This window comes from Denticeps clupeoides, chromosome 5, assembly GCF_900700375.1.
Source record: "Denticeps clupeoides chromosome 5, fDenClu1.1, whole genome shotgun sequence".
NCBI lineage: Eukaryota > Metazoa > Chordata > Actinopteri > Clupeiformes > Denticipitidae > Denticeps > Denticeps clupeoides.
In genome coordinates, this window is record NC_041711.1 from 15,757,950 (window position 1) to 15,781,276 (window position 23,327).

General features: G+C 44.3%; 2 protein-coding genes across 2 annotated transcripts; one reads left to right on the forward strand and one right to left on the reverse strand.

Moving 5' to 3' along the window:
- The first annotated feature begins 1,978 nt into the window (after positions 1–1,978).
- Positions 1,979–11,087, forward strand: LOC114789896 (uncharacterized). Its single transcript, XM_028979348.1, has 14 exons — positions 1,979–2,168; positions 2,292–2,398; positions 2,527–2,623; positions 4,653–4,986; positions 5,067–5,189; positions 5,455–5,594; positions 6,150–6,381; positions 7,662–7,750; positions 7,860–7,975; positions 8,093–8,189; positions 8,962–9,295; positions 9,478–9,600; positions 9,717–9,859; positions 10,473–11,087. The coding sequence occupies exons 1-14, from the start codon at positions 2,103–2,105 to the stop codon at positions 10,704–10,706; spliced, it is 2,235 nt and encodes a 744-aa protein (XP_028835181.1). The 5' UTR covers positions 1,979–2,102; the 3' UTR covers positions 10,707–11,087.
- On the reverse strand, positions 10,836–23,327 carry ace2 (angiotensin I converting enzyme 2). The gene is made up of 18 exons (XM_028981948.1): positions 23,142–23,327; positions 22,485–22,643; positions 21,844–21,937; positions 21,569–21,712; positions 21,359–21,474; positions 21,167–21,272; positions 20,953–21,050; positions 20,681–20,856; positions 19,402–19,628; positions 13,471–13,615; positions 13,264–13,362; positions 13,034–13,156; positions 12,650–12,828; positions 12,468–12,526; positions 12,243–12,343; positions 11,816–11,932; positions 11,325–11,519; positions 10,836–11,216 (listed from the first exon to the last, which is right to left on the reverse strand). Exons 1-18 carry the CDS (start codon positions 23,325–23,327, stop codon positions 11,108–11,110), a joined length of 2,433 nt encoding a protein of 810 aa, XP_028837781.1. The 3' UTR covers positions 10,836–11,107.

Below are 23,327 nucleotides of genomic sequence, written 5' to 3' on the forward strand. Positions count from 1 at the left end.
TGAGGACACCCACAATTAATACGGTACTTTTTTCATACTTTCACCATTACATTAGTATGAGGCGCCAAGTGTCAAGTGCCACAAATGTATAACAAAATGGGGCAGTGGTGGCCTAGCAGTTAAGGAAGCAGCCCCGTAATCAGAAGGTTGTCGGTTGAATCACGATCCTCCAAGGTGCCACTGAGGTGCCACTGAGCAAAGCACCGTCCCCACACACTGCTCCCCGGGCGCCTGTCATGGCTGCCCACTGCTGACTAAGGGTGATGTAGAGGACACATTTCATGGTGTGCACTGTATGCTGTGCTGTTGTGTATCACTTCACTTTAAATGATTTTCTACATTCTCAACAACACAAAGTCAAGTCGTCCTCATCAATAACAAGCATTTTTTTGTCCTCAGAATCAATTTTTTTTTACTGTTTGAAAGTAAATTTGTCAGTCGACTGCATTCTGTGAACAACTACATTGTCAACTAAACGATTTGTCCTTCATGGCGTAGCAGGTAAAAATGTAATAACATGTTTATTGAGGCTGCAGCCTCGTGATTGGCTTCTCAGAGAAAGGGGAATGGAACATCACCCTGAAATAGAAAATGAAATAAAATGTAATATAACAATAAATTACATTTTACATTTACAGCATTTATCAGACGCCCTTACCCAGAGCGACTTACAATCAGTATTACAGGGACAGTCTCCCTGGAGCAATTTAGGGTTAAATGTCTTGCTCAGGGACACATTGGTAGTAAGTGGGATTCGAACCCGGGTCTTCTGGTTCATAGGCGAGTGTGTTACCCACTAGGCTACTATAAATGATCATATTATTATTTATAAATATATTGAACAAAAAAGTAAAATAAGCAGAGACCTTAAGTTTCACAATTGTAAGCAAAAACAGGCCTTCCCCTAAGATTCTAAAATAAAATTTTAAAAAAATTAAATATTAAAAGATATTTTGCAGGCAAAATAGGTTATACCTGTACCAAGCTCGATATCTTGAAAAATGACAGCTCAAACAGGTAACAGTGTATATGTCCATCACACAATCAAGCAGTCTCATAATTGTTCGCTTATCTTACTTCCTTATTAAACAAGCTTCAGGGGGGAAAAGCATCTGTCAGTTCCATGCAGAGGAAGTCCTTAGGCCCAATGCTACCGTGGATGCACTCTGGGGTCATATCCCAAACCTTTCTCTCCATCCCCTTGTGCTAAGTTCTGCCTCTCTCCCTCCCTTATATCCGCCGGGTGTCCTCAAAAGTCTGTCAATCCCACTTCTGTCTATGTTTCAACCTGCTGTTGGTTGAAATTTGAGGCACAAACAAAAGAGGTGTCACAGGAGGGCTTGGGAGGTGCACTTGCAGACATGGTGGAGGAGCTTGCAGAGTCGATAGGACTGGAGCAGGCTGAATGGGGGCATTTGGACTGGTGTGAGCAGAGAGGAGACGGGGGAAAGGGTGGAGGACGAGGCTGCCTCCTGCAGTTGTGCCGTAGGCCGTCAGGCACTGTGATGGCTGTCGGAATTCGATGCAAGTAAAATGGGACAAATCACAATTTAGAAACAAGAAAAAAGCAACATGGCAGCTGGACCTTTATACGGGATACCAACCCCAGTCTCATCTTCTTCTGCTGAGACGTCGGTAGGGTGGCCACGTGCTCCCTGAAGGCGTGGCGGTAACATGGGGACCGTGACATAAAGTGATAGTGGTTTCTGTCTGCAAAATGCTACAAGTTGTACATTTTTGTCATTATGTCATTATTTAATATATTCTGTGCACAGAGGATTTGATACTTGGCACCCCATTCATTTGCATAACATTTTGACAGCAGTAATTGGCTGTCTTAAAGTTAACTAAAATGTCATAGTGTAACGTAAAATTTGCTCTGCAAAGCATAAACAATATTTGCATCATTTAAAAAAGTAGTGTGTAATACTTCATAAAATAAATAATGCAACTTCTGCATCTTTCAGGGACAGTAGCTCATTGTCTGCTTTACCACAAGGGTTATTGACTTCCTGTTTGTAGGGCAGGTTGTTCCACATACCCTCTCCATTTATTAGTGTTTCACACTTCCCTTTTATGCAAATTAGCGGAGCCCAGTACCTATGTCAGGTAGCAAGCTGTTTACTCAGACAATGAGTGGAGGTAGCAGCATGGCAGACCAACTTAAGGTGTAGTATTTCATCTCAGTTGCCAAAAAAGAATTCATTGTGAAATTAATTGCAGTCTTTCCCAAATCCTGCTTTTTTGCTTTTCTGTTCCGCTTCACCATGTCTTTCTTTTCTTATTTAAAGAAATTACCAGCCAGGGGCGGAGTTGCCATCAACCACAATTTTAAAGATGGGAAAAATTATTATGAAGTGGAAGCAGTCCTTCATACCAAGAATTCACAGTTCCTGAGGTAATAAGGGAGGCCTTGTATCATATTATTTATTTTTTGGAATCAATTATGCGGATATCCAGTTATGTTGATGACGTTTTAATCATCAATAAGAACCTCATGTATAATACATGCTCATGTCTTCACAGGAAAGGGGATAAACTCCTGAAAATTAATGGTGTTGCACTGGATGCCTTGACACCTACACAATTTGCACAGCTGCTTGCTAAACCCTCTCCTTTGCTTGTAAGTATCTTGTTTTCAGAATCTGTGTTTGTAGAAAGAGCAATACAGAGGAAAATCTGTATTTACCATTTTTAATGAAGAGGTTTTTTCTTTGCAGAAGAAAATAGTGTCTGGGTATTTCAGAAATGATTGTCTCCATCAGTTTCCCAGTCAAACAAGATAAGATAATTAGTCAATAGTTAGACTGATCACTTCTACCTCCTGTTTTCAGTATGGGCATAATGTGCTACCATTCTGGTCTACACAGTTATATTTATCATGTCTCATCCCATTTTATCTGGCCTTCCTTACATTAAAAGGTAATATGCCTGTCTTTGCTATATGCATACAACATTTTTACTTCAAATTTAACCATGGGATGATTCTACTCCCCTTGGCTTCTACATGCAATACCATATAACCAACACATACATTTAAAGTAGCAACAATTTAATCTTCCAGTTAAAGGAAGTCCCTTGCATGCAAATATTCTTTTACATTAACAGCAACTCTGCATTATTTTTGTTCATAGTAAATCTAAAGCTGCTTTCAAACTGAATGCAAGCGAGGGTTGAGCTTCTTCTTAAAAAAACAGTGAGTTGAGCTCAAAATACGCATGGTTTTCAAAATGTCTGATGACATCAACTTTCCCTCCATTCCAACTTCGTGAGTGTGTTTCAGTGTTGGCAGATCCTAAATGTTGAAGTATCACACAACCACCTAAAAATAATTGTTTATTGAGAATGATTTTTGTACACACGCAATTTCCATCGTGACGTTGCTCAGAAAATCTGATTCAATAAAACATATTATCATAGACTGTAGTGTATAATATAACTTATCTACAGAATGTAAAAATCACCTCTTGGCAGAACAGCATCTCTACCTGTTTAGAGTGCAGGATGAGTCCGCCCAGAATATCATTTGCAAGTTGCAAAAGCAACAGAAAGCTTCACTGTTAATGCTAGTTACAGGTTTAATCACCCAGTAAAACTGGGGTCTTTCTTCCATTCATTGCTGTAAATCTGATGGTGATGTTGCATGTTCTTACTATTTGCATCTTCTGTAACTGCAACTCTTCCATGCAAATCTGTGCTTAAATTTGACAAGGCAACTGAAGCACTGCATTATGGGATCTGTAGTTTGAGTGTTATAAGCGCTTCATATTGCCAGGCCATTATAATAGGCATTATAACAGGCAATTATAATAATGGGATAGTGGTGGCCTAGCGAGTAAGGAAACACTGCTCCCCGGGCTCCGGTCATGGCTGCCCATTGCTCACCAAGGGTGATGGCTAAATGCAGAGGACACATTTTGTTATGTCATATTGTGTTGTTCTGTGTTTTACAATGACAATCACTTCACTTTCACTTTCGATCCATATTAAATGATTTTGCAGTCTGGATGTAATTGTACGCTGGGCTGGATGTGACCCATGGGTTGTGAGTTTGACACCTATGTACATTCTTTGGCTGTAAAGGCATGTGAGACGATAGCAAAACCCCTACCCGAAGTGGCGTTGTACATAGGTGAATCAGCAACAGTCATTATCGGCATTACTTTTTAAGGAGAATTTTTATGCCATCATCCAAAAATCACCAAGCAATGTCATTATGATATACTCGATTATGTCCTGCACTGCAGAATCGTCCATGTCTGCATTGCGATGTATTGATTATAATTTCAACACACCCAACATTAGATCACCTAGTGGATAACAGGTTCAAACCCCACTTACTACCTTTGTGTCCCTGAGCAAGACACCCTGAGTGTCTCCATGGGGACTATCCCTGTAACTACTGATTTTAAGTCACTCTAAGGGTGTCTGATAAATGTCATAAATGTATATGTGAATATTAGATCATTATTATGTTCTTAATTTTTCATACCAACCTACAAGTCTATTTTTAAGTAGAAACACTCTGTAAACCAAAGAAGGACTTTACAAAGATCCATTTGCTGGTTAAATGTGCCCCAGGAAGACTGGGCTCTGTGTCTATTACTGTTCGACTGTAAACTTTAAAATGAAAAATGTTGTGTTCCTCTAAGACTATCCACCAAAACCATGAGGATCCCTCCACTGGAACAAGTCAGGAGCCTGGGGCGCTGCATCCCTATTTCAAGGAGGACACTGATATCACTTTCTGTCTGGAGATGACCAACAACCTGGAAGATACACATTTTGAGGATTGTCCGGAGACTGGAGTGGAATCTGACTTTGACCAGGATCATCTGGACAACCTGCTGCTGGTGGCAATGATTGATGCCAGTGTTTCTGTGGTGACGAGCCGAGCTTGTGACCATGGAGAACAGTGCACAGACTGTAAAAGCACCAAATGCAGCATTGATGACATGGTCCTACTGTCCCACAATGTCACATTGGGTAGGAATGGGCATACTTTTTCATGTTTATTAGCAACTAATCTAACTATTGTTGATTGTATTTTCCTGTTTCCTCTTTAGTGTCCAGGGGAGTTTCAAATTTTCTAAGAGATAAGATCCAGGAAAACTTTGTAATTGAGAGCTTATTCAACCACAGATTTATTAACTTCAAAGGAGAGCGGGTACGACTATGGCCAAAAAGAGGTCAGTACTCAAACATCTCATTGGTGGTGCAGTGGTAGAATTCTCGCCAATGCACTGCTCCCCGGGCGCCTGTCATGGCTGCCCACTGTTCACTCAGGGTGATGGGTTAAATGTAGAGGACAAATTTCACTGTGTACACCGTGTGCTGTGCTGCTGTGTATCACATGTGACAATCTTTTATAATGTTGTATTGGTTTTTGTTTGCCTTATTATTTATTTTTGTTCTTGTAATATTTCAAATATATAAAGTTTTATTTTTTTTCAGCAAAGATCACAATCTATTACTACCAAACTGACTGTGTGGATGGGGATTTCAAAGGCTCCCCTGTTGTTTTAAACTTCTCTGGCACTGAACTGTTTTTGAAGTGCAGTAAAAGGGGGGACAAGGCGATCCTGAGTGTTGAGGTAGGTGTAACTTCTGGAGGACGTTTTGTGTTCTGCTATATTGGGACAGAAATGTGGTAGATTTTTAAATGGGTTTCTGCTGTGTCTTAAAACTCACTTTGTGAGGCCACATAATACAAGGATGTTCTGTACATCTGCATAGATGTCAATTTCTTTGAAGTTTTATATATTGGCACAAGGTTACTCCACTAATTACTCCTGATTACACCAGTGTCACACACTGATCCCTATGAGCTAGATGGCGCTACATCTTCATCTGTCTCCTTGTCTTCCACATGTGTCTAGTTATTCTAAACTTCTATGATCTACCACTGTCTCCTTTCCATGTTTCTCATATGTGTCATTGTGTCGTTTCCACCTATTAAGAAACAGCTTAAGTTGTTACCAAGTTAAGATTGGCCCTCAAGCCCATTTATATTGTATTACTGTTGAGTTTCTTAATAAATCATGTATCTGTGCCTTTGCCCTCATTCATTTGTGACAGCTTCACCCAAAATAGAATTTGATTGAAATGTATACGGTTGACCCTCTGTATGCATTTGCTTTCAATTTCAGCCATGTGAGAAAAAAAAACTCAAGTGGATAACAATGGATGATAGTGAGACTTTACAGTTTCTTTTCTACATGGTGGCTAATTCAGGCAAGGAACACCACTTTGAATCTGCCTCTTGTCCCGGCTGGTTCATTCATACTGCAGATAAACAAGTGGGGATGGGCATGCCGGTGGATTGCAAAGTGCCAAAAGAAAGAGATGAAGCCTTCATCTTCCTGCTCCGATCAGATAGTTGTGCTCAGACAACTCCATGAACCATGCATGCATACCCTTTGCATTACCATGCCTGTTCATATGTAACTGCAATTGTAATAGTGCAGAGTTGTAGTAGCCTGGCGGTTAAGGCATGAATCAGAAGACTGACACTGACAAAAGTGAACACTGGCTAAATCTATGACACCTAATATTTTAGTATTGATGCTATATAAATAAACAGGTTACAAAAGGTTTGATTGGTTTATTTACATTACAACACTAAAATATTAACAATTAACTTTTTTTTAACTTTGGTGCACATTCCAACCGCACTTTCCACCATTGTGTGGAAAAACTTAACCCTGAGTGTCTCCAGGGGGACTGTCCCTTTAACTACTGGTGTTAATGCACTCTGGTGAGTAAAAAGTAGTGAGTAGATATGTAATACATTTTATTATTCCTAATATGTGTTTTTTAAAGCCGTTTTTGCATTACAGCTCAGGTGTGGATTTCATTTTTTTTGCATACAATAAAAAGTACACACTTATCACTATTTTTATACACTGACTATAAGAATGTAATAAATGCATTTTGCAATGACCTTAGGTCTGCATGCCCTTTAATTAAATACTTTAACACCTCTTCAACTCTTGCACTGTGATCACTTCCATTGCATTTCTGTCATCATTGTGCCTTTAGTGAGAGCTAAATGGCTGCAGTTTCCAGAGACCAGGCTGCAGTGTATATGAGTCATCAGCTCAGACAAAAGTCAAACAGATGGGTTTTTAGGGGGTTTTAGGGGGATTTTGTTGCAGTTTGTTCAGGCGTGTCTTGTAAAAGATGCTTGCATTATTTATCCAATAAGCGTCATGTATTGTTATACCTGCATCCCAGTATATTGTAGTGGTTCTAAAACCACTCATACATACCACCTCAGAAAGTGCCACCCTTTATTTTTGACCGCCATCCATTCTCAGTGCAAACAGCACTACATTGCTGTGACTTTATTGTTGACACTCTTTCTGAACAATAGTTGTCCCCTGGTGCCCTCCCTTACATGGTGGCCACTCCTGGGTAGAGCGCATGTATGCATCTGTAGGTGTTTATCAATGTCCAACCCTTCCAGGTTGGTCCGAAGGGTCGCAGTCGTGTGTCTGTCCTTCCCACTCCCTGTTTCCAAAAATAAAACTGGCACTGCATCTAGTCTAATAAGTCACAGAACTTCATCGTTGATTCCTTCATGTTTTAATAATGGTCTGTTCCACTGATGGTCTGTTCCCCCCTGACTCCCCCTGACTTTTTCACACTTCCTCATACTTCATACGCGCTGAACATAGAAAGTGGGGCAGACGCTGCGTGCCTGTCCAGAGAGAAGACGGATAGCAGAGACATGGCTGACAAACTAAGGGTGCAGTATCTCAAAGTACCATCTTTCTTTTTAGTCTTCTCCACGCACTGCATGCTACTAATCCTTGTATTGTTCTACTGAATTGTGGCTTTCTCTATCTTTATCAAAGGGGTTATCAGTTACCGGTGGTGCTGCCATCACGCACAGGTCTAAAAATGGGAAACATTATTATGAGGTGGAAGCTGTTCTTAAAAACAACCATACTACGAAAGGGCATTTTCTGAGGTAAAAAGGGAGGTCTGATGAATAAATATTAATTCATGTACATATTCTGTGTGTTGGCACTTCAAGTGGGAAATATCTCATGTTAGGGATGTTATTGATCTGTGCATATTAACTCAGGAAAGGGGATAAACTTCTTCAGATTAATGGAGTGGGTCTGGATGACTTGGCACCAGAAGGATTTGTTCAGCTGCTGGAAAAGGGTTCTCCTTTGCTTGTAAGTGTAATATTTTCCTAATTGTCTGTGCAGAAAGAGTATTTGCTAAAATTCAGCAATCCCGCGTGTCTTTTCATGAACATCCTGTTGGCAAACAGTGCTGGTGACAGTTGTTGTTAACCCGGACCTTCCAGTACAGGAAATTCCCTGGTCATTTGCATATTAACTTGGCAAAGGTTTGAACCATTGGCTGGCTCAAAGAAAATGTTTGGCATGTGCCTCCCAACTGGGTTCTGATTATTTTGAAATACTTTATTTCAAAGCATGCAAGGTCTTCCTGATTTTCTACTTTAGGGGGTGGTAATCTAGTGGGTGGTTTGAACCTGTGATCTTCTGGTTCATAGGCAAAAATTGGTTCAAACCCCACTTACTACCATTGTGTCCCTGAGCAAGACACTTAACCCTGAGTGTCTCCCAGGAGATTGTCCCTGTGGATACTGGCTGTAACTTGCTCTGGATAAGGGCGTGGTTGTTTTTCTGTAAATGTAAGCACTTTCAGAATTATTGTTTGACTTGATTGTTAGGGCATCCCAGACAACAGGTTTTAATGTAACGCTCATCTGCATTTTTAGTTGTAATGTTTTGTTTCCTGTCTGAATAGCTGAAGAAAATGCATAATCTGCACAAATCTGAAATTTCGAATCCTGGCAGAAACATGTTACCTTCTTCTACATAATATATGCATACCAGGACCTGAACCTTTGTCTGGGACCTGTGTCTGTTCTGTTTCCAAAGAAGCATGGTAAAAGTAAAAATGTCGATTTCCTCTAAGACCATCCATCAACACAGTAAGGACCCCTTCAGTGGACCAAATCAGAAGCCAGGAGAGCTGTGTGTCTTCAAAAAGCAGCACACTGTTCTCACCATCTTCCTGGAGATGAGCAACAACCCGGACGAGAGATGTCTCGAGGATTTTCTGGAGAATGGAATCGAAGCTGACTGTGAACAGGATGACCTGAACAACATGCTGTTGGTGACAATGGTGAATACCAGTGTTTCCGTACTGAAGAGCCGGAATTGTGATCACGGAGAAAAGTGCAAAGAGTGTAATGGCAGAAAATGCAGCATTGATGACATGTTCCTATCGTCCAGTAATGTAACTCTGGGTGAGAATGGTGTCGTTCTCTCTCTCTCTCGCTCTCTCTCTCTCTCTATATATATATATACACACACATACACACACACACACACACACACACACACACACACACACACACACACACACACACACACACACACACACAGTATATACTGTATTGCTACATAAATTTTCCTGTTTCTCCTTCAGTATCCAGGGGAATTTCAAACTTCCTAAGGGATAAAATCCAGGAGAACTTAGCAATTGAGAGCTTGTTCAACCACGAATTTCTTAACTTCAAAGGCGAGCGGGCTCGACTCAGGGCCAAACGAGGTCAGCACTGATTTATACCTTACTAAATCCATATTTTTCTCCTGCTCAATCACTAGGGCCAGTACAAACATTATTCATGTTACAGTGTTGCAGATTTGATGTGAACTATCTTTCAGCAAAGATTACCCTCTATTACTACCAGTCTGACAACGTGGATGGAAAGGAGTTCAAAGGCTCCCCTGTCGTCTTGAACTTTACTGGCACTGAACTGTTCCTAAAGTGCAGTAAAAATGGGGATAATGTGCTCCTCAGTGTTGTGGTATGTGCAAATATCTCCATAGATGCTGCTGCGCATGACTTCAGAACTGTCATGATCTTTTGAGACAAAGTTAGCTGATATAAACAGACCTAATCTGATTCTACAGGAAGAAGTGCATTACAGTACATGGTAATTATATTTATGTCATGAAAAACATGAAGGCTCTATACACATGGAAACATTACCTACTAGGGGTCTGCATTGGCTAAGATCTCATGATACAAAACGTATCACGATACATGGGTCTTGGTACTATTATATCACAATATAATGTGATGCTGTACATATTGCAATATTCTATAGGTCACTGAAAATGAAAAATCACATTTCATTAATAATTTAGCCAAAACAACATAACTCAGCACTGAGTATCTAAAAATATTGATATTTTGATGATCCTGTATTGATACAATATCACCACGTAAAATATAACAATATACTGCTGACCCTGTTTGCATGTATATTTATTTCTACAGATGCATAAGCATTTATTCAGAATGCAAACACACAAAAAAAAACAACACCTGTCTCCCATTTGTGAGTGTGCTTGAAAGAAACTGTGTATGATGTTTCAAGGTATTGATGCTGTTACACAATGTGCTTTAAATTCCAGACCTGTGAAAAAAAGAAACTCAAGTGGGTATCAAAGGATGACAGTGAGAGCCTGCAGTTTCTTTTCTACTTGAAGTCGAATTCGTCCTGCGAGTACCACTTTGAATCGGCCTCCTACCCGGGATGGTTCTTTCACACGGCAGACACCAAACTGAAAATGGCCGTACCGGGACAAGAAGGGCTGCCAAAGGAAAGAGACGACTCTTTTGTTTTCCTGATCCGAAAGGATTCCTGAAGCTGATAACTGATTGTAGTAGCCTAGTAGGTAATACACCTGCATATGAACTAGAAGACCACAAAGTGACAGGTTCAATCCCCACTTACTACCGTTGTGTATCTGAGCAAGACACTTAGCCCTGAGTTGCTCCATGGGAACTGTCCCTCTAACTACTGATTGTAGTTGGATAAAGGTGTCTGATAAATGCAATGGGCACCCTGTGAGTCTGTAACTGCCATTGCAGGAGTATTTTTTGTCATATCTTTTTTTACATATTAACTCTTGTTTTACAAAATATTTATGTGCTTTATCTGTATCTTCTTTATACACTGCAAAATATTTATTTAGCAAATACATAAACACTTTTAATAAAAAAAAAATTGTATGTGTCTAATGAGACTTTTTTTAATCTTCATCTTTTACAGTCCTGTTTGCTCGGTGGTTTCATGTTCAAATGCTGAGTTGTTAATGCCGTCTTTTTCAGATTCATATGGGTTTCGTGCGGTTTCCTCCACCCTCTTGGCTTTTCTAGAATCAGATATTTTAAAGACATTTTTTACATTTTCACCAAATCTTTTCTTACAGTCAGAATGGTTACAGTAAATTCAACACCACAGACCAATTAAGAGTGGTCACCTTTTTCTGTCCTGGAAACCCTTGACGATCAGAATAACGCCCATTACTACCACCAAGGACATAACCACTCCAAATACCACCAGCCAGACGGTCACTGGCTGCTCTGCTGGAGGGGCAAGTGTAGCCTGAAGGCCCACAAACTCAAGAGTGTCGTCATCAAGGAGGAAGACACTATTGATCCGTCCCCTGGATAGCCTGGATTAGGACAACAGAAATAAAAGTGTCAAAAGCAGAATGTAGGACCAACCAGCATGCTGGTTCATATAAATCTAGTTACATTAAATATAATAAAACAAACTGAGGGCTAACAACCATATGGGTTTAAGTGACATTTGCCAACATTAGTGAAGAGGAAAATAAAAAACAAAATTACATTGTGTGACAAAATGTCACTTATTGTTCATACCCCTCAATAAAGTGTAAACTGAAACAGTTATTATTGTCCATATTACAGAGTGCTGCACTTGGGTCATTGCAATTGCATCGCTTACTTGATGGCCGCCTCAATGTCTGCTTTGGGGATGATTTTGACTGGATCAGCAGGGTCAGTTACAATGAAGAAGAAGGAAATTCTTTGTTTTTCGTTATACGTGTAGACATTGTCTGACCTGAGTGTTACAAGGACAAATTGCATTTATTACAAGCAAACTCAAAATGCAGGCAAATGTGTAAATGGAAAGAGTATTCTGAGTTTAGACTATATTACCACCTAGTCCCAATGAGAGATGGAAATGTGAAGCTCAGACTTTACAGTGTACTCATGATGCAAATGTGATAAGACAGTGTCTTCAGACGTAAACCGAGGTGCAATTAACAAGACATTGTGCCAGTATGGCTAACTATGGACACCCAGAGTCTATGTATGTTTAAGACATTCAGGTTGTATTTCTATATCTGTAGGAATATTTAAATACGTACACAAAGTTGATCTGTTGACCCTTGATTTCTAAGTAATACTGCCTCATAGCATAAGCTATAGTGGCCTTGAAGAGGTACATCTCATTGGAGTTCCAGGCATACTGGAATAAAAAAAAAAGAAGAGTAATCGCACTATTGTATTATTCGCACATATATATGCAAATGAAAAGGAGAAATTCTCTCCTCAAGACACTTTTGCAGTAGTGATATGTGAAAAAGTCTTACTGCCTCATCTCCCAAGCCAGCTTTCAAACTCAACCTTACTTTGATGGCATTTTCAGAGTCTAAAGAAACCAAAATAATAATATTATTATTATTATTATTATTATTATTATTAGACAGATACTAATTAGCTGCTGTTATTATGCATGCAAATGAATCAAATGTTAAAATTTTGCATCACTTACATGGATCAATGGCAACATCCCAGCCCCTCTTCCGATTATTTTTATCGTTGTCATCCTTAAGCCAACTGTAGAGGTCGGCAAAGTAGTCCAGCAAAGGCTTCGATTTCATCCTGGTCTCTCCAGACACTTCCTTTAAAGCTCTTGTCCATGATGTTGACCTACCCAACTCAAGCATGGCTCTGTGAGGGAGTTTAAAACTTTTAAGCTTTAATCTCCTTTGAGGACCTGTACACCTGTATTCCGTCACATTTTGTTGGCGCTACATTTTAAAAATAATTACAAATTTCCAATCACCATATTTCAATAGTCCTACTATATGTTTGGAGTGATAATTTTTCTGATTTGTTTCTCAGATGAGCAGTGCTGTATGGATGAAACAATTACTTGAGCTTTTGACCGGCTTCTGTTGAGTTGGTGATGTCACATTTGAATAAGGGACCAGAGTGTCCAGCAGCATTACACAGAGTCTCCTGGAACTGGAACTGATAAATGGTCCTTGTAAAATACCTGTTTAACATAAAAAAAACATAAAATCTGTTACAGACTTACGTGTTTACACTTGTTTGTATGAACGCATACAGGGCCATTGGTATCTAGAGAACCTGTTTCATCACCTAATGAAAGAGTAGTCTCCTGAAACATGGAACAAAGCTGGTGGGTCACAGTATGATTCATCTCTGGGCAGGGGCTCTGCAACACCAACCAACTTCCTCCTTTGGCAACAGAAAACAACAGCTAATCTCCACAGGAAAAACGTCAGGGTGAAAAAAGTACATTTGAATCTGAAAAAAGTTCAGGGGAAGTCCTGAGATAGTGCTCACTTCATCTCCCACCAGCGCAGCATCCACTTGTCTTTGGGGACCGTCCCCTGGAAGACCTGCCATCTCCACTCCTCCAGCATGTATGTGAAGGGCAGAGTGGCAACAATGGTCAGGGCCTGCTTCAGCAGGAAGTTGATCTCTGTCTCTGTGGATTTTGTTTGAGAGTTTTGTTAGATGCAATGCTTCCAAAAGACTTGTTGACTTTCCTTGAAAAATATCAGATGTGATCAGATGTACTTAGCATTGCTCACCTCAGACAGTGATTGTAATACAGTCTCAGGTTAGTACCAGAGGTGGCTAGAGTAGCCAAAAATATCACTCAAGTATGAGTAATGAAACTCCAAAATAATAATCCTCAAGTACCATGGATATATTCACTAGATGTCGCATTCAGTCTCTCAGCATGCACCAATACGGAGCACCATATTTGGACAAGGTTCCAAGCTCATTCAACCACGCTTCTTTGGTGGTACAAGCAAAAATCTTGTACCATCGTGCCACTGAGGTGCCACTGAGCAGAGCACCGTCCCCACACACTGCTCCCCATTCACTGCTAACTCAGGGTGATGGGTCAAATGCAGAGGACAAATTTCACCATGTGCTGTGCTGCTGTGTATCACATGTGACAATCACTTCACTTTCTAAAAATGCCAGACTTTTGTGCCGTGTATGGCTATAATAACGAGCGAACAAAGAATCAATGCATAATATTTTATTTTATCATCTTGTATCATCTTGCATTGGAAAGGCACAGCTTCTGATCTTATACCTGTACATATTGAAAAGTTGTTCATTGTCTATTTCCAAAATTATATAAGCAGGCTGTTGGTGGGTTACAGCTACCCCCACCCCACATGAAACACACAGCTTCTGTACTGACACCTGTATATATTGCATTTCACTGCCTACTGTTCTTGACTAATCTAGATGCTCTGTGTATGGACCTGTCCTGTCTATAGTTATAGAACAGTTTTTCCAAATAGGAAGTTAAATGGATGTTCATCTTTTATATTAAATAAAAAAAAAACAGTTAATTGTCTAAAGGTCTCCATACAAATACATGCAAATGCCTGTTGCTTTGGATTGAAGTGTAAATATAAATGTATGTGTGGAAATGTATTCAGCTAACATGGCCTTTTTGAGGTATTTGTATTTGAATTGTTCTGCATGTAGTAGAGGTGTAGTTTAAGTTTATTTTGAATGAAAAAACACCTATATGCAAAATAAATTGTATTTATTATGCTAATAAACTGCTTCTCTATTAATTTATTTGTGGCTCGGACATAAATACATGATATTATAAATAAACCAAGATGAAACATTCAAGATGAAGAATTACGTCCATAGACAGCCCTCTTCAACACAACATCTGGTGACATATGTATGTCTATGCTCAAGTTCAATCAAGAGTATAGATGCCTAATTTTATAACTTAAATAAAGTATGATTAGTAGTAAATAATTAAGTAAATCTGAGCATACAAATTTAGTATATAAATGTAACCATGTATAGGGTAATTATATATGTTACCATTTAAATGTTAAATTAATAACGCAAATTCCTACCTCTACAGAAAATGTATAGTGATCTACTTATTTAACAAAATAACCAAAAAGACTATTCTTTATGTAACCTTTGGTTTAAGCACTGCAGACAGTCACAGTTGCTATTTTTCATTCCGTGTGATGAGTTTGTTACGCTATGCCGGAAGGTTTTTGTGTGTGGTCATGTGACAGCATGGCTATGTCTGAATTGTGAAATATAGTCATGTGTTAGATCTACTGGCGGCATCTGTCAGGCCAAAATATAACATTGCCCAGTGTAGCAAAGTAAGAGTGGAGTTTCTTATTCACAAATATACTGGAGTACAAGTAAAAAGTATGGCGTTGTAAACCTACTCTTAGAAGTAATTTTTTCAAATAAATGTAACGGAGTAAATGTAACTCGCTGTAACTACCCACCTCTGGCTACAGCCATCATGCATCATGAATCAACCTGATTAAACCGTTCAGGTCTGTCAGGATTGCCTGCAGCTGGGCTCCACACCGGAACCCAATCCTGACGCCCCATAAATGCCGGAAGTTTCCGCCCGTTCGGGGTCGCTGGCATTTTCGTGAACTTCAGTTGGTAACACTGTTTATAATTTGAGTTCTGGCAATCGCCACACGCCTACGGGTTAGTTTTAGTTTGTCTGTATTTAAGTTAAATCGTTTTCGGCCACCGCGCCATTGTTTCTTTGAGTTTATTGTTTGTTTATAAATAAAACCCTTCCCAGTATGTCAGACCTCTGCGCTTCCTTCCCTCGTAAGTCCGTAGTCGTGACAGAATGCCAGCGACCCACCCAAAAGCGCAGAGGTAGAAAGCAGAGGAGAAGAAACGCCGTGAAGGACGCAGCCCGGCGCGGTGAACGCGGACGGCAGGGGAGAGACGCGCCGCCCGTTCTTGTGGAGCGTTTTCTCCCCGAGAAGCCGTGGTACGCGGCGCCGCGTGATGACGTCACCCCCGGGAAACTCCGCGAAACCCGGAAGCGACAACGTCGGCGGGTGAGTGGGCGGAGCGAGGACGTTGGCGTCGGCAGCAGCGAGGAAGTGACGTGGGCAGCGAGCGCAGTAGATGCGACCCCCACGATCTTCGGCATGTCGAGCCAAGAACTCTGCGCTCTGCTGGCAAGGCTCCCTGTGGACTGGGATGACATGGACGACGACGAGAGCACGGGAGACGAGAGTTGGGCTCCGCCCATCGCACCAGTCTGCGATCGTCGCAAGGTCCGTGGGGACCCACGTCACTTCCAGGGGGGTGAGAAGCGGCAACAACAACGGCGGCGTTCCTCCAGCGAGGAGGTGGGCAGCCTCCAGCCCGAATGGCCAGAGTACTGCCCATGGGAGCTTATCGCGCCATGGGTCCAGGATGTCCGCAGGGTGGACGACCCTCGGAGTCACCGGTGGGAGGACACGGATGACGAAAGCGATGATGACGTGGATTTTCGGTGGGCGGTCGTTGCCGGGATGGCTCCGCCCAGCGTGCGCGTCCGAGATCATCGCGGCGTCCGTGATGACCCATGTGACTTCCGGGGGTACGAGGTGGACACGGACGACGACCAGGATGACGCCGTTTGGGCAGTCGGTGCCGGGATGGCTCCGCCCATCGCGCCCATCCAGGATCGTCACGAGGTCCGTGGAAACCCACGTCCCTCCCAGCAGTGTGAGGAAAGCTGGTGGAAGAGGGCGACGGGAGGTCGCCAGCCAGCAACTGCGCTGCCGGGACTGCCTCGCAGGGAATCCTCCATTCCTGCTCCAGTCGCCGACCCGCCTTCCCTCTGCCCGGACGTTCCCCAGCGAAATGGCAGCGCAGCACCAGCACCCACACCTGCTGGAGAAGACGTCCACCCCCCTCCACACCACACACCTACCACCATCTCCAGCGACGTGCCCAGCCCCGTGTGGGACAGCCCAATTGTCCCGGGACCCTTCAGTGGGGCAGCAGACACTGATTAGACCACCACCATCCTATCGTGTCTGCTTGGGTCAGCATGGGGCTGGAGCACAGCCCTCTGGCAGCAGGGAGAGACAGACAGCAGTTTTCGGGACTTCCAGCAGAGACTGAGGGCGGAGTTTGATCGGCCAGAGCCTGAGCCAGGGATCGAACTCTGCCCCTCCACCACATCCAGCGCCAGTCAGGATCCGGGGCAAGAAGACCAAGCACTGGCGGGCGACGAGAAGGTCGCGCCTCCCGAGATCCTGGCTGTGCCCCCTGAGGAGGTCCCGGAGTGCTCAGAGAGGGAACTAGACGACCCTCTCTTCTGTCTGTCTCTGTCTGTGTGTGTGTGCGTGGCATATGTGTCCGTATGTCGCCCCCACTTCCCCTCTTTGTGTCCACCAGATGGTGACCCAGCAGCAGAGCCGAACCCCAGGGAGGGAGTTCCCAACCTGACTGCACCGGTCCAAGGCGAGGTGGACGAGCCCCAAGGTACCCCTAAGTCCAGCCGGGGGGGGTGCTCCCCCAAAGAATTTTTTGGGGGGGTGCAGTTCGGGTTGGGGACTCCTCCTGAGGGGAGGGGAGGTGGGGAAGTGATGGAGCTGGGTCCTCCGGTAGCCAGTGAGGAGGGCGGGCCAGGCATGGGCCTGCGTCTGCCTCCAGAGGGGTGGAGCGCCATAGAGCCCCCGGGTAGGCATGAGGACCCAGCTGGGACAGACAGGAAGAGGGCCTGCTTGTCCCAACGGACGCAGAAGGGGCTAGCCGGATGGTCTGGCAATGCCCCCCCCTTGGCACCAGGGCCGTGCAGCGAGAGGGGCTGCATAGTCCCAGAAGGCACCAGCCTGGGGTGCCTGGAACAGTCGCCGGAGGCTCTGGGACAATCTCCCTGCGCGGTGCAGGGGGTGACACAAGACGTGTCAGAGGGGACATGTGGAGACAGGGCCCACCACGTACCCAGATGGATCGGCCCTGATTATTGTGTGCAGGTACGGGAGTCCGGGGCCCGCCATGCGGGACCACGCCGGGGAGCCAGGCCGAGGGTCCGGGGCCGCCATGCGGGACCACGCCGGGGAGCCAGGCCGAGGGTCCGGTGCCGCCATGCGGGACCACGCCTGGGAGCCAGGCCGAGGGTCCGGGGCCGCCATGCGGGACCACGCCGGGGAGCCAGGCCGAGGGTCCGGGGCCGCCAAGCGGACCACGCCGGGGAGCCAGGCCGAGGGTCCGGGGTCCGCCAAGCGGGGACCACGCCGGGGAGCCAGGCCGAGGGTCCGGGGCCGCCAAGCGGGACCACGCCGGGGAGCCAGCCCGAGGCACCGGGGCGCCACGCCTGACCACGCCGGGAGCCAGCCCGAGGCACCGGGGCCGCCACGCCTGACCACGCCGGGGAGCCAGCCCGAGGCACCGGGGCCGCCACGCCTGACCACGCCGGGGAGCCAGCCCGAGGGACCGGGGCCGCCACGCCTGACCACGCCGGGGAGCCAGCCCGAGGGACCGGGGCCGCCACGCCTGACCACGCCGGGGAGCCAGCCCGAGGGACCGGGGCCGCCACGCCTGACCACGCCGGGGAGCCAGCCCGAGGGACCGGGGCCGCCACGCCTGACCACGCCGGGGAGCCAGCCCGAGGGACCGGGGCCGCCACGCCTGACCACGCCGGGGAGCCAGCCCGAGGGACCGGGGCCGCCACGCCTGACCACGCCGGGGAGCCAGCCCGAGGGACCGGGGCCGCCACGCCTGACCACGCCGGGGAGCCAGCCCGAGGGACCGGGGCCGCCACGCCTGACCACGCCGGGGAGCCAGCCCGAGGGACCGGGTCCTCCAAGGGGAGGATACAGCAGGGCAGGAGCCCTGTGGTTGCCGCCGTCCGCCCCGCCGCCTCCACTGATGGTACTGTTGGGGCTCCGAGGACGTAGCCCTTGGAGGGGGGGCTCTGTCAGGATTGCCTGCAGCTGGGCTCCACACCGGAACCCAATCCTGACGCCCCATAAATGCCGGAAGTTTCCGCCCGTTCGGGGTCGCTGGCATTTTCGTGAACTTCAGTTGGTAACACTGTTTATAATTTGAGTTCTGGCAATCGCCACACGCCTACGGGTTAGTTTTAGTTTGTCTGTATTTAAGTTAAATCGTTTTCGGCCACCGTGCCATTGTTTCTTTGAGTTTATTGTTTGTTTATAAATAAAACCCTTCCCAGTATGTCAGACCTCTGCGCTTCCTTCCCTCGTAAGTCCGTAGTCGTGACAAGGTCTTTACATTTGGTGAGATTTTTTATAGATATAGATTGATTTTTATTCAGAATTCTTCTGTTCTTTGCTTCACACCCTCTGTTGAGTTTAGCCTTTATGTTGTATGTGTTTAAAATAATGAAATGTCTTGCAGAACACCAGATTCCCTGCATTATTCAATTTCACTGGGTACAAGGCTTCAAATGAAATGCATTGAAATTTTAAAGCCGCACTTTACCTTTGTCTTCTGTGAAGTCGGCCGGCAGAAGTCCAAGGGACTTCAGGTGGGATGGAGTTGCAGCAGAGAGGGACATGATCTCACCCACCGCCTCATGGAAGCCCTCGTTTGCGCCGTCCCTCAGGAGATAGGTGAGGTTGCGATAGGCCATCTGGTACTGGTTGTGGCCCATCTCGTGATGGACAGTTAGGAAGTCATCCATGTTTACTTTGGTGCACATTTTTATCCTATGAGGGAAATGAAAGTGAAGTGATTGTCATTGAGAAGCACTGCACACACATGGTGAACACAACGAAATGTGTCCTCTGCATTTAACCCATCAACTTATGGATCAGTGGGTAACCATGACAGGCGGCCGGGCAGCAGTGTGTGGTGACAGTGTTTTGCTCAGTGGCACCTCAGTGGCACATTGACAGTTCGGGATTCGAACCGGCAACATTCTGATTACGGCAACCTTTGCTTACCCACTAGGCCACCACTGGAGCAGCACAGGGTTTGATTGGGATACAGTGCATCCAGAAATTATTCACAGTCAGAGCTCCAGAGCTCTCAATGCACAACCATCACCAAAGGACTGTTAAACTCAACAACAAGACACTCCCAGTCCTAAGCACCTTCTGACATTACACACTAACCTGCTCATTTTGTGTAATTTTACTTAAATTCATACTATGTGTAATCTTTATAAACACATTATTAATACATATTTTATATCTTTATATACTATAGGGGGTCTGTGTGAAACAGCATTGTGTTGACAATAAATCTCTCTTTAATCTTGAATCTTGAGAAGTCCTCGGTGCACAGAGGATCGGTTCTAGAAGGACAACCAACTCTGCAGCAATCCACCAATCAGGCCTTTATGGTATACTGGCCAGACTGAAGCCACTCCCAGAGCCACGCCCAACTATAGTTTGCCAAAAGGCACCTGAAGGACACTCAGATCACGAGAAACAAAAATTCTACAAAGGTATGGGTTAATGCAATGAGGAATGGGTGAAACTGGGTGAAAAATTTGCCAAGCTTGTGGAATCACATTCAAAAAGACTTGAGGCTGACAATGGTGCATTTTTTTATAAATCGACAAAACCTCAAGTAAACAATTTTCATGTTGTGTGTAGAATTCTGAGGGAAAAAATACTTAATCAATTTTGGAAATAAGGCTGTAACATTATTGTGAAATAGGACTGTAACATTATTGTTTTAAATGTATTTTTTTAGCAATAGCAGCGGTACTGATTATGAATTTGCTTGATAGAATGTTAAATACCAAATTTACCTGAAATCCTCCCGATTTCCCATGTCCCAAGCTGTAGGGTGGCAGACCACTTTTATGTCTGGTTGTTCTGGCTTCACAAACATCGAATTGTTCCAGAAGTTGTCAAACATCTTGTAGAGGCCCACAGACATAAAGAAGGCCTCAGCTTCTTTGAACATCCTTTCAGTGGTCCATCCCTGAATATATCAGAATGATCTGGTTTCTGGACAAGTTTCCAATCCTGGTCCTGAACTGTACCACAGGTCACTGGCACAGAACACATTGTACCGTACCTGCGCAACCATTGCTGATGTCACATCAATATCTGGCTTCTCAGGGTATGGGACAGACATGGGATAGAGGTTTGTCCAAAACCTTCCCCACATGTCACCTAAACCAAAGCAATTGTAAAGAAAAAATATTTTTGAGACTCAGTTCAGGCTTGCTATGTTCTTAGTGAGTGTCTATTGCCATGAGTTGCAATCAATCTGCTGACTCTGCCCTCACCAAGGAGATGAGCTGGTAGGCCTCCCTCTGGGTGAATATGGTCAGGGTAGGCTTGTTGAAGTTTGGCCCTCACGTATGCATGAAGCTCTGTGTACAGAGGCAAGATCTGCAACATCAGGAATAGAGTGTCACATCATGCGCAGACAAACGTCATGTCTACATCTATCAACTCAGAATATCTATGAGACAAACCTCATTGTAAATGTTCCTAACATCTGTCATGAGTTCGTCCCGAGTGTATTTGAATTCATCATCATCTTCTATAGTTTCATAATTCCATCTCCAGTAGTCACCATAGTCCTTGAAGCCTTAGAACCAGGGCAGAAATAGGAGGAGGGTTCCAGTTTTACTGCATGAAAGTAGTTTTGCATGGTAAACACACTATGTTTCATGTTCTGATACCATTGAGTCTGGAAGCTTCGTTCTTCAGGTCAGTGTATTCTTCATACAGACCCCTCATCCTCTTCCCCACCTGGACTCTCCAGCCTTCCCACACATGCAGTCTCTCATTGTAGTCCCTGCTGTTGGCCATGATCTCCTCCAAACCTGACACATATCACACAGGTAAAGAGTCCTGCTCCCTTAAAGAGCATAAACATTGTAAAATATACTATAGGTCTTGTTTTACTGTTTTTCTACATAATCTATTATTAAATTAAAAATGACTTGATACACACCAGGTTCCAAAGTCTGGCAATCAAAGGGGTCGTCTAGCTTGCACACGGTTCCTGTGCTGTAGATGGTACTCATGTCCCTCAAGACTTGGCTTAACTGTGATGGAAAGAAGAAAAAAATTGCTTATATATATATATATATATATATATACACACACACACACACACACACACACACACACACACACACACACACACAACATAATCCTTGTAGTATACAATGGGCAATGGTTGTCCTGAAGATTGAACTTGGACCAACACACCTTCAGCCTCGTGGGCAAGATAAACTTATGTGCCCTGCCCACAGGTTACTTTTACAACAGCAGGTGATAAAAATGGCAGATTACATGAAATACCATGTCATTTCTTTATCATATAACAACAGGGCCTAACGGACAAGGAAGCGGTCCCGTAATCAAAAGGTTGCCGGTTCGAATCACAAGCCGCCAAGGTGCCACTGAGTTGCCACTGAGCAAAGCACCGACAACATACACTGCTCCCCGGGCGCCTGTCGTGGCTGCACACTGCTCACCAAGGGTGGTGGTTAAAAGCAGAGGACACATTTCGTTCTGTCACCGTGTGCTGTTCTGTGTATGACAATCAATTTTTTTACACAAGTAAACCAACAGTAATAAAATACTCACACGGGCCCCTTTATCAGTGTCCAGGGCTCCTGAGCCTTTGTCCTGCAGTAGCAGAAGCTGCAGCTTGTTAGTCGGATCAGTGATCTGGTCGATGGGGAAGTTTTGGGACTCCTCAGACATTTTGCTGTAGAAATCTCCCCAAATGGCTCCCTGTTCAGACTACAATCAAAAGCAGAGTTTCAGGGTCAACAATACTGCATTCTGATGCTACTTTGTACTCAAAAAATATACTAGCATCCAGCCATCTGTGGTTGTTGTAGGTTTTGAAGTTTGGTTCAACACCATGAATATAATGTCTTTTTAGCATCAGCATCTTGTCTGAGACAGTATAGTTTTATCAGTAAATAACATCATGACATTTAGCTTTGGTTTTCATAATCAATAAGTTGGGCTTTGTGGCACCTGGTTTATAGATGACTTTGCTGGGTTGTAGTAACCTAGTGGGTAACACACTCGCCTGTGAACCCAGGTTCAAATCCCTAAGCAAGTTGCCCCAGGGGGGGACTGTCCCTGTAACTACTGATTGTAAGTCACTCTGGATAAGGTCGTCTGATAAATGCTGTAAATGTAAATGCTATTTGTGATGCTACTATGACCCCATTGTTTTTACACAAAAAGGTACTAAATGGCCATTTACTTATAACACAACAGACTTACCAGGTACTGTGAGTTTTCATCTGTGATGTTCGTGTTGTACGCCCAGGATGCAAGCGAGTACTGGTACATGAGATCCGTAGCATTCTCATCAAACTTCCTGAGGAACTCCGCAGCTCTCTCCTCCAGCGCAGACTGGGCGTTCACACTGGCCACAGCCAGCACAAGCAGAAACAGGCTAACCCGCAT

Bases quoted from the DNA above. Each gene is read 5' to 3' on its own strand.
- ace2 (XM_028981948.1), bottom strand. From the start codon at position 23,327: ATGCGGGTTAGCCTGTTTCTGCTTGTGCTGGCTGTGGCCAGTGTGAAC. The intron at 13,616-19,401 runs GTAAAGTGCGGC...CAAAATCCACAG, and splicing joins CGACTTCACAGAAGACAAAG to AGACAGAGATCAACTTCCTG. The intron at 11,520-11,815 runs GTAAGCGATGCA...GTCCTAATCCAG, and splicing joins GACATTGAGGCGGCCATCAA to GCTATCCAGGGGACGGATCA.
- LOC114789896 (XM_028979348.1), top strand. From the start codon at position 2,103: ATGTCAGGTAGCAAGCTGTTTACTCAGACAATGAGTGGAGGTAGCAGC. The intron at 4,987-5,066 runs GTAGGAATGGGC...TTTCCTCTTTAG, and splicing joins GTCCCACAATGTCACATTGG to TGTCCAGGGGAGTTTCAAAT. The intron at 5,595-6,149 runs GTAGGTGTAACT...TTTCAATTTCAG, and splicing joins AGGCGATCCTGAGTGTTGAG to CCATGTGAGAAAAAAAAACT.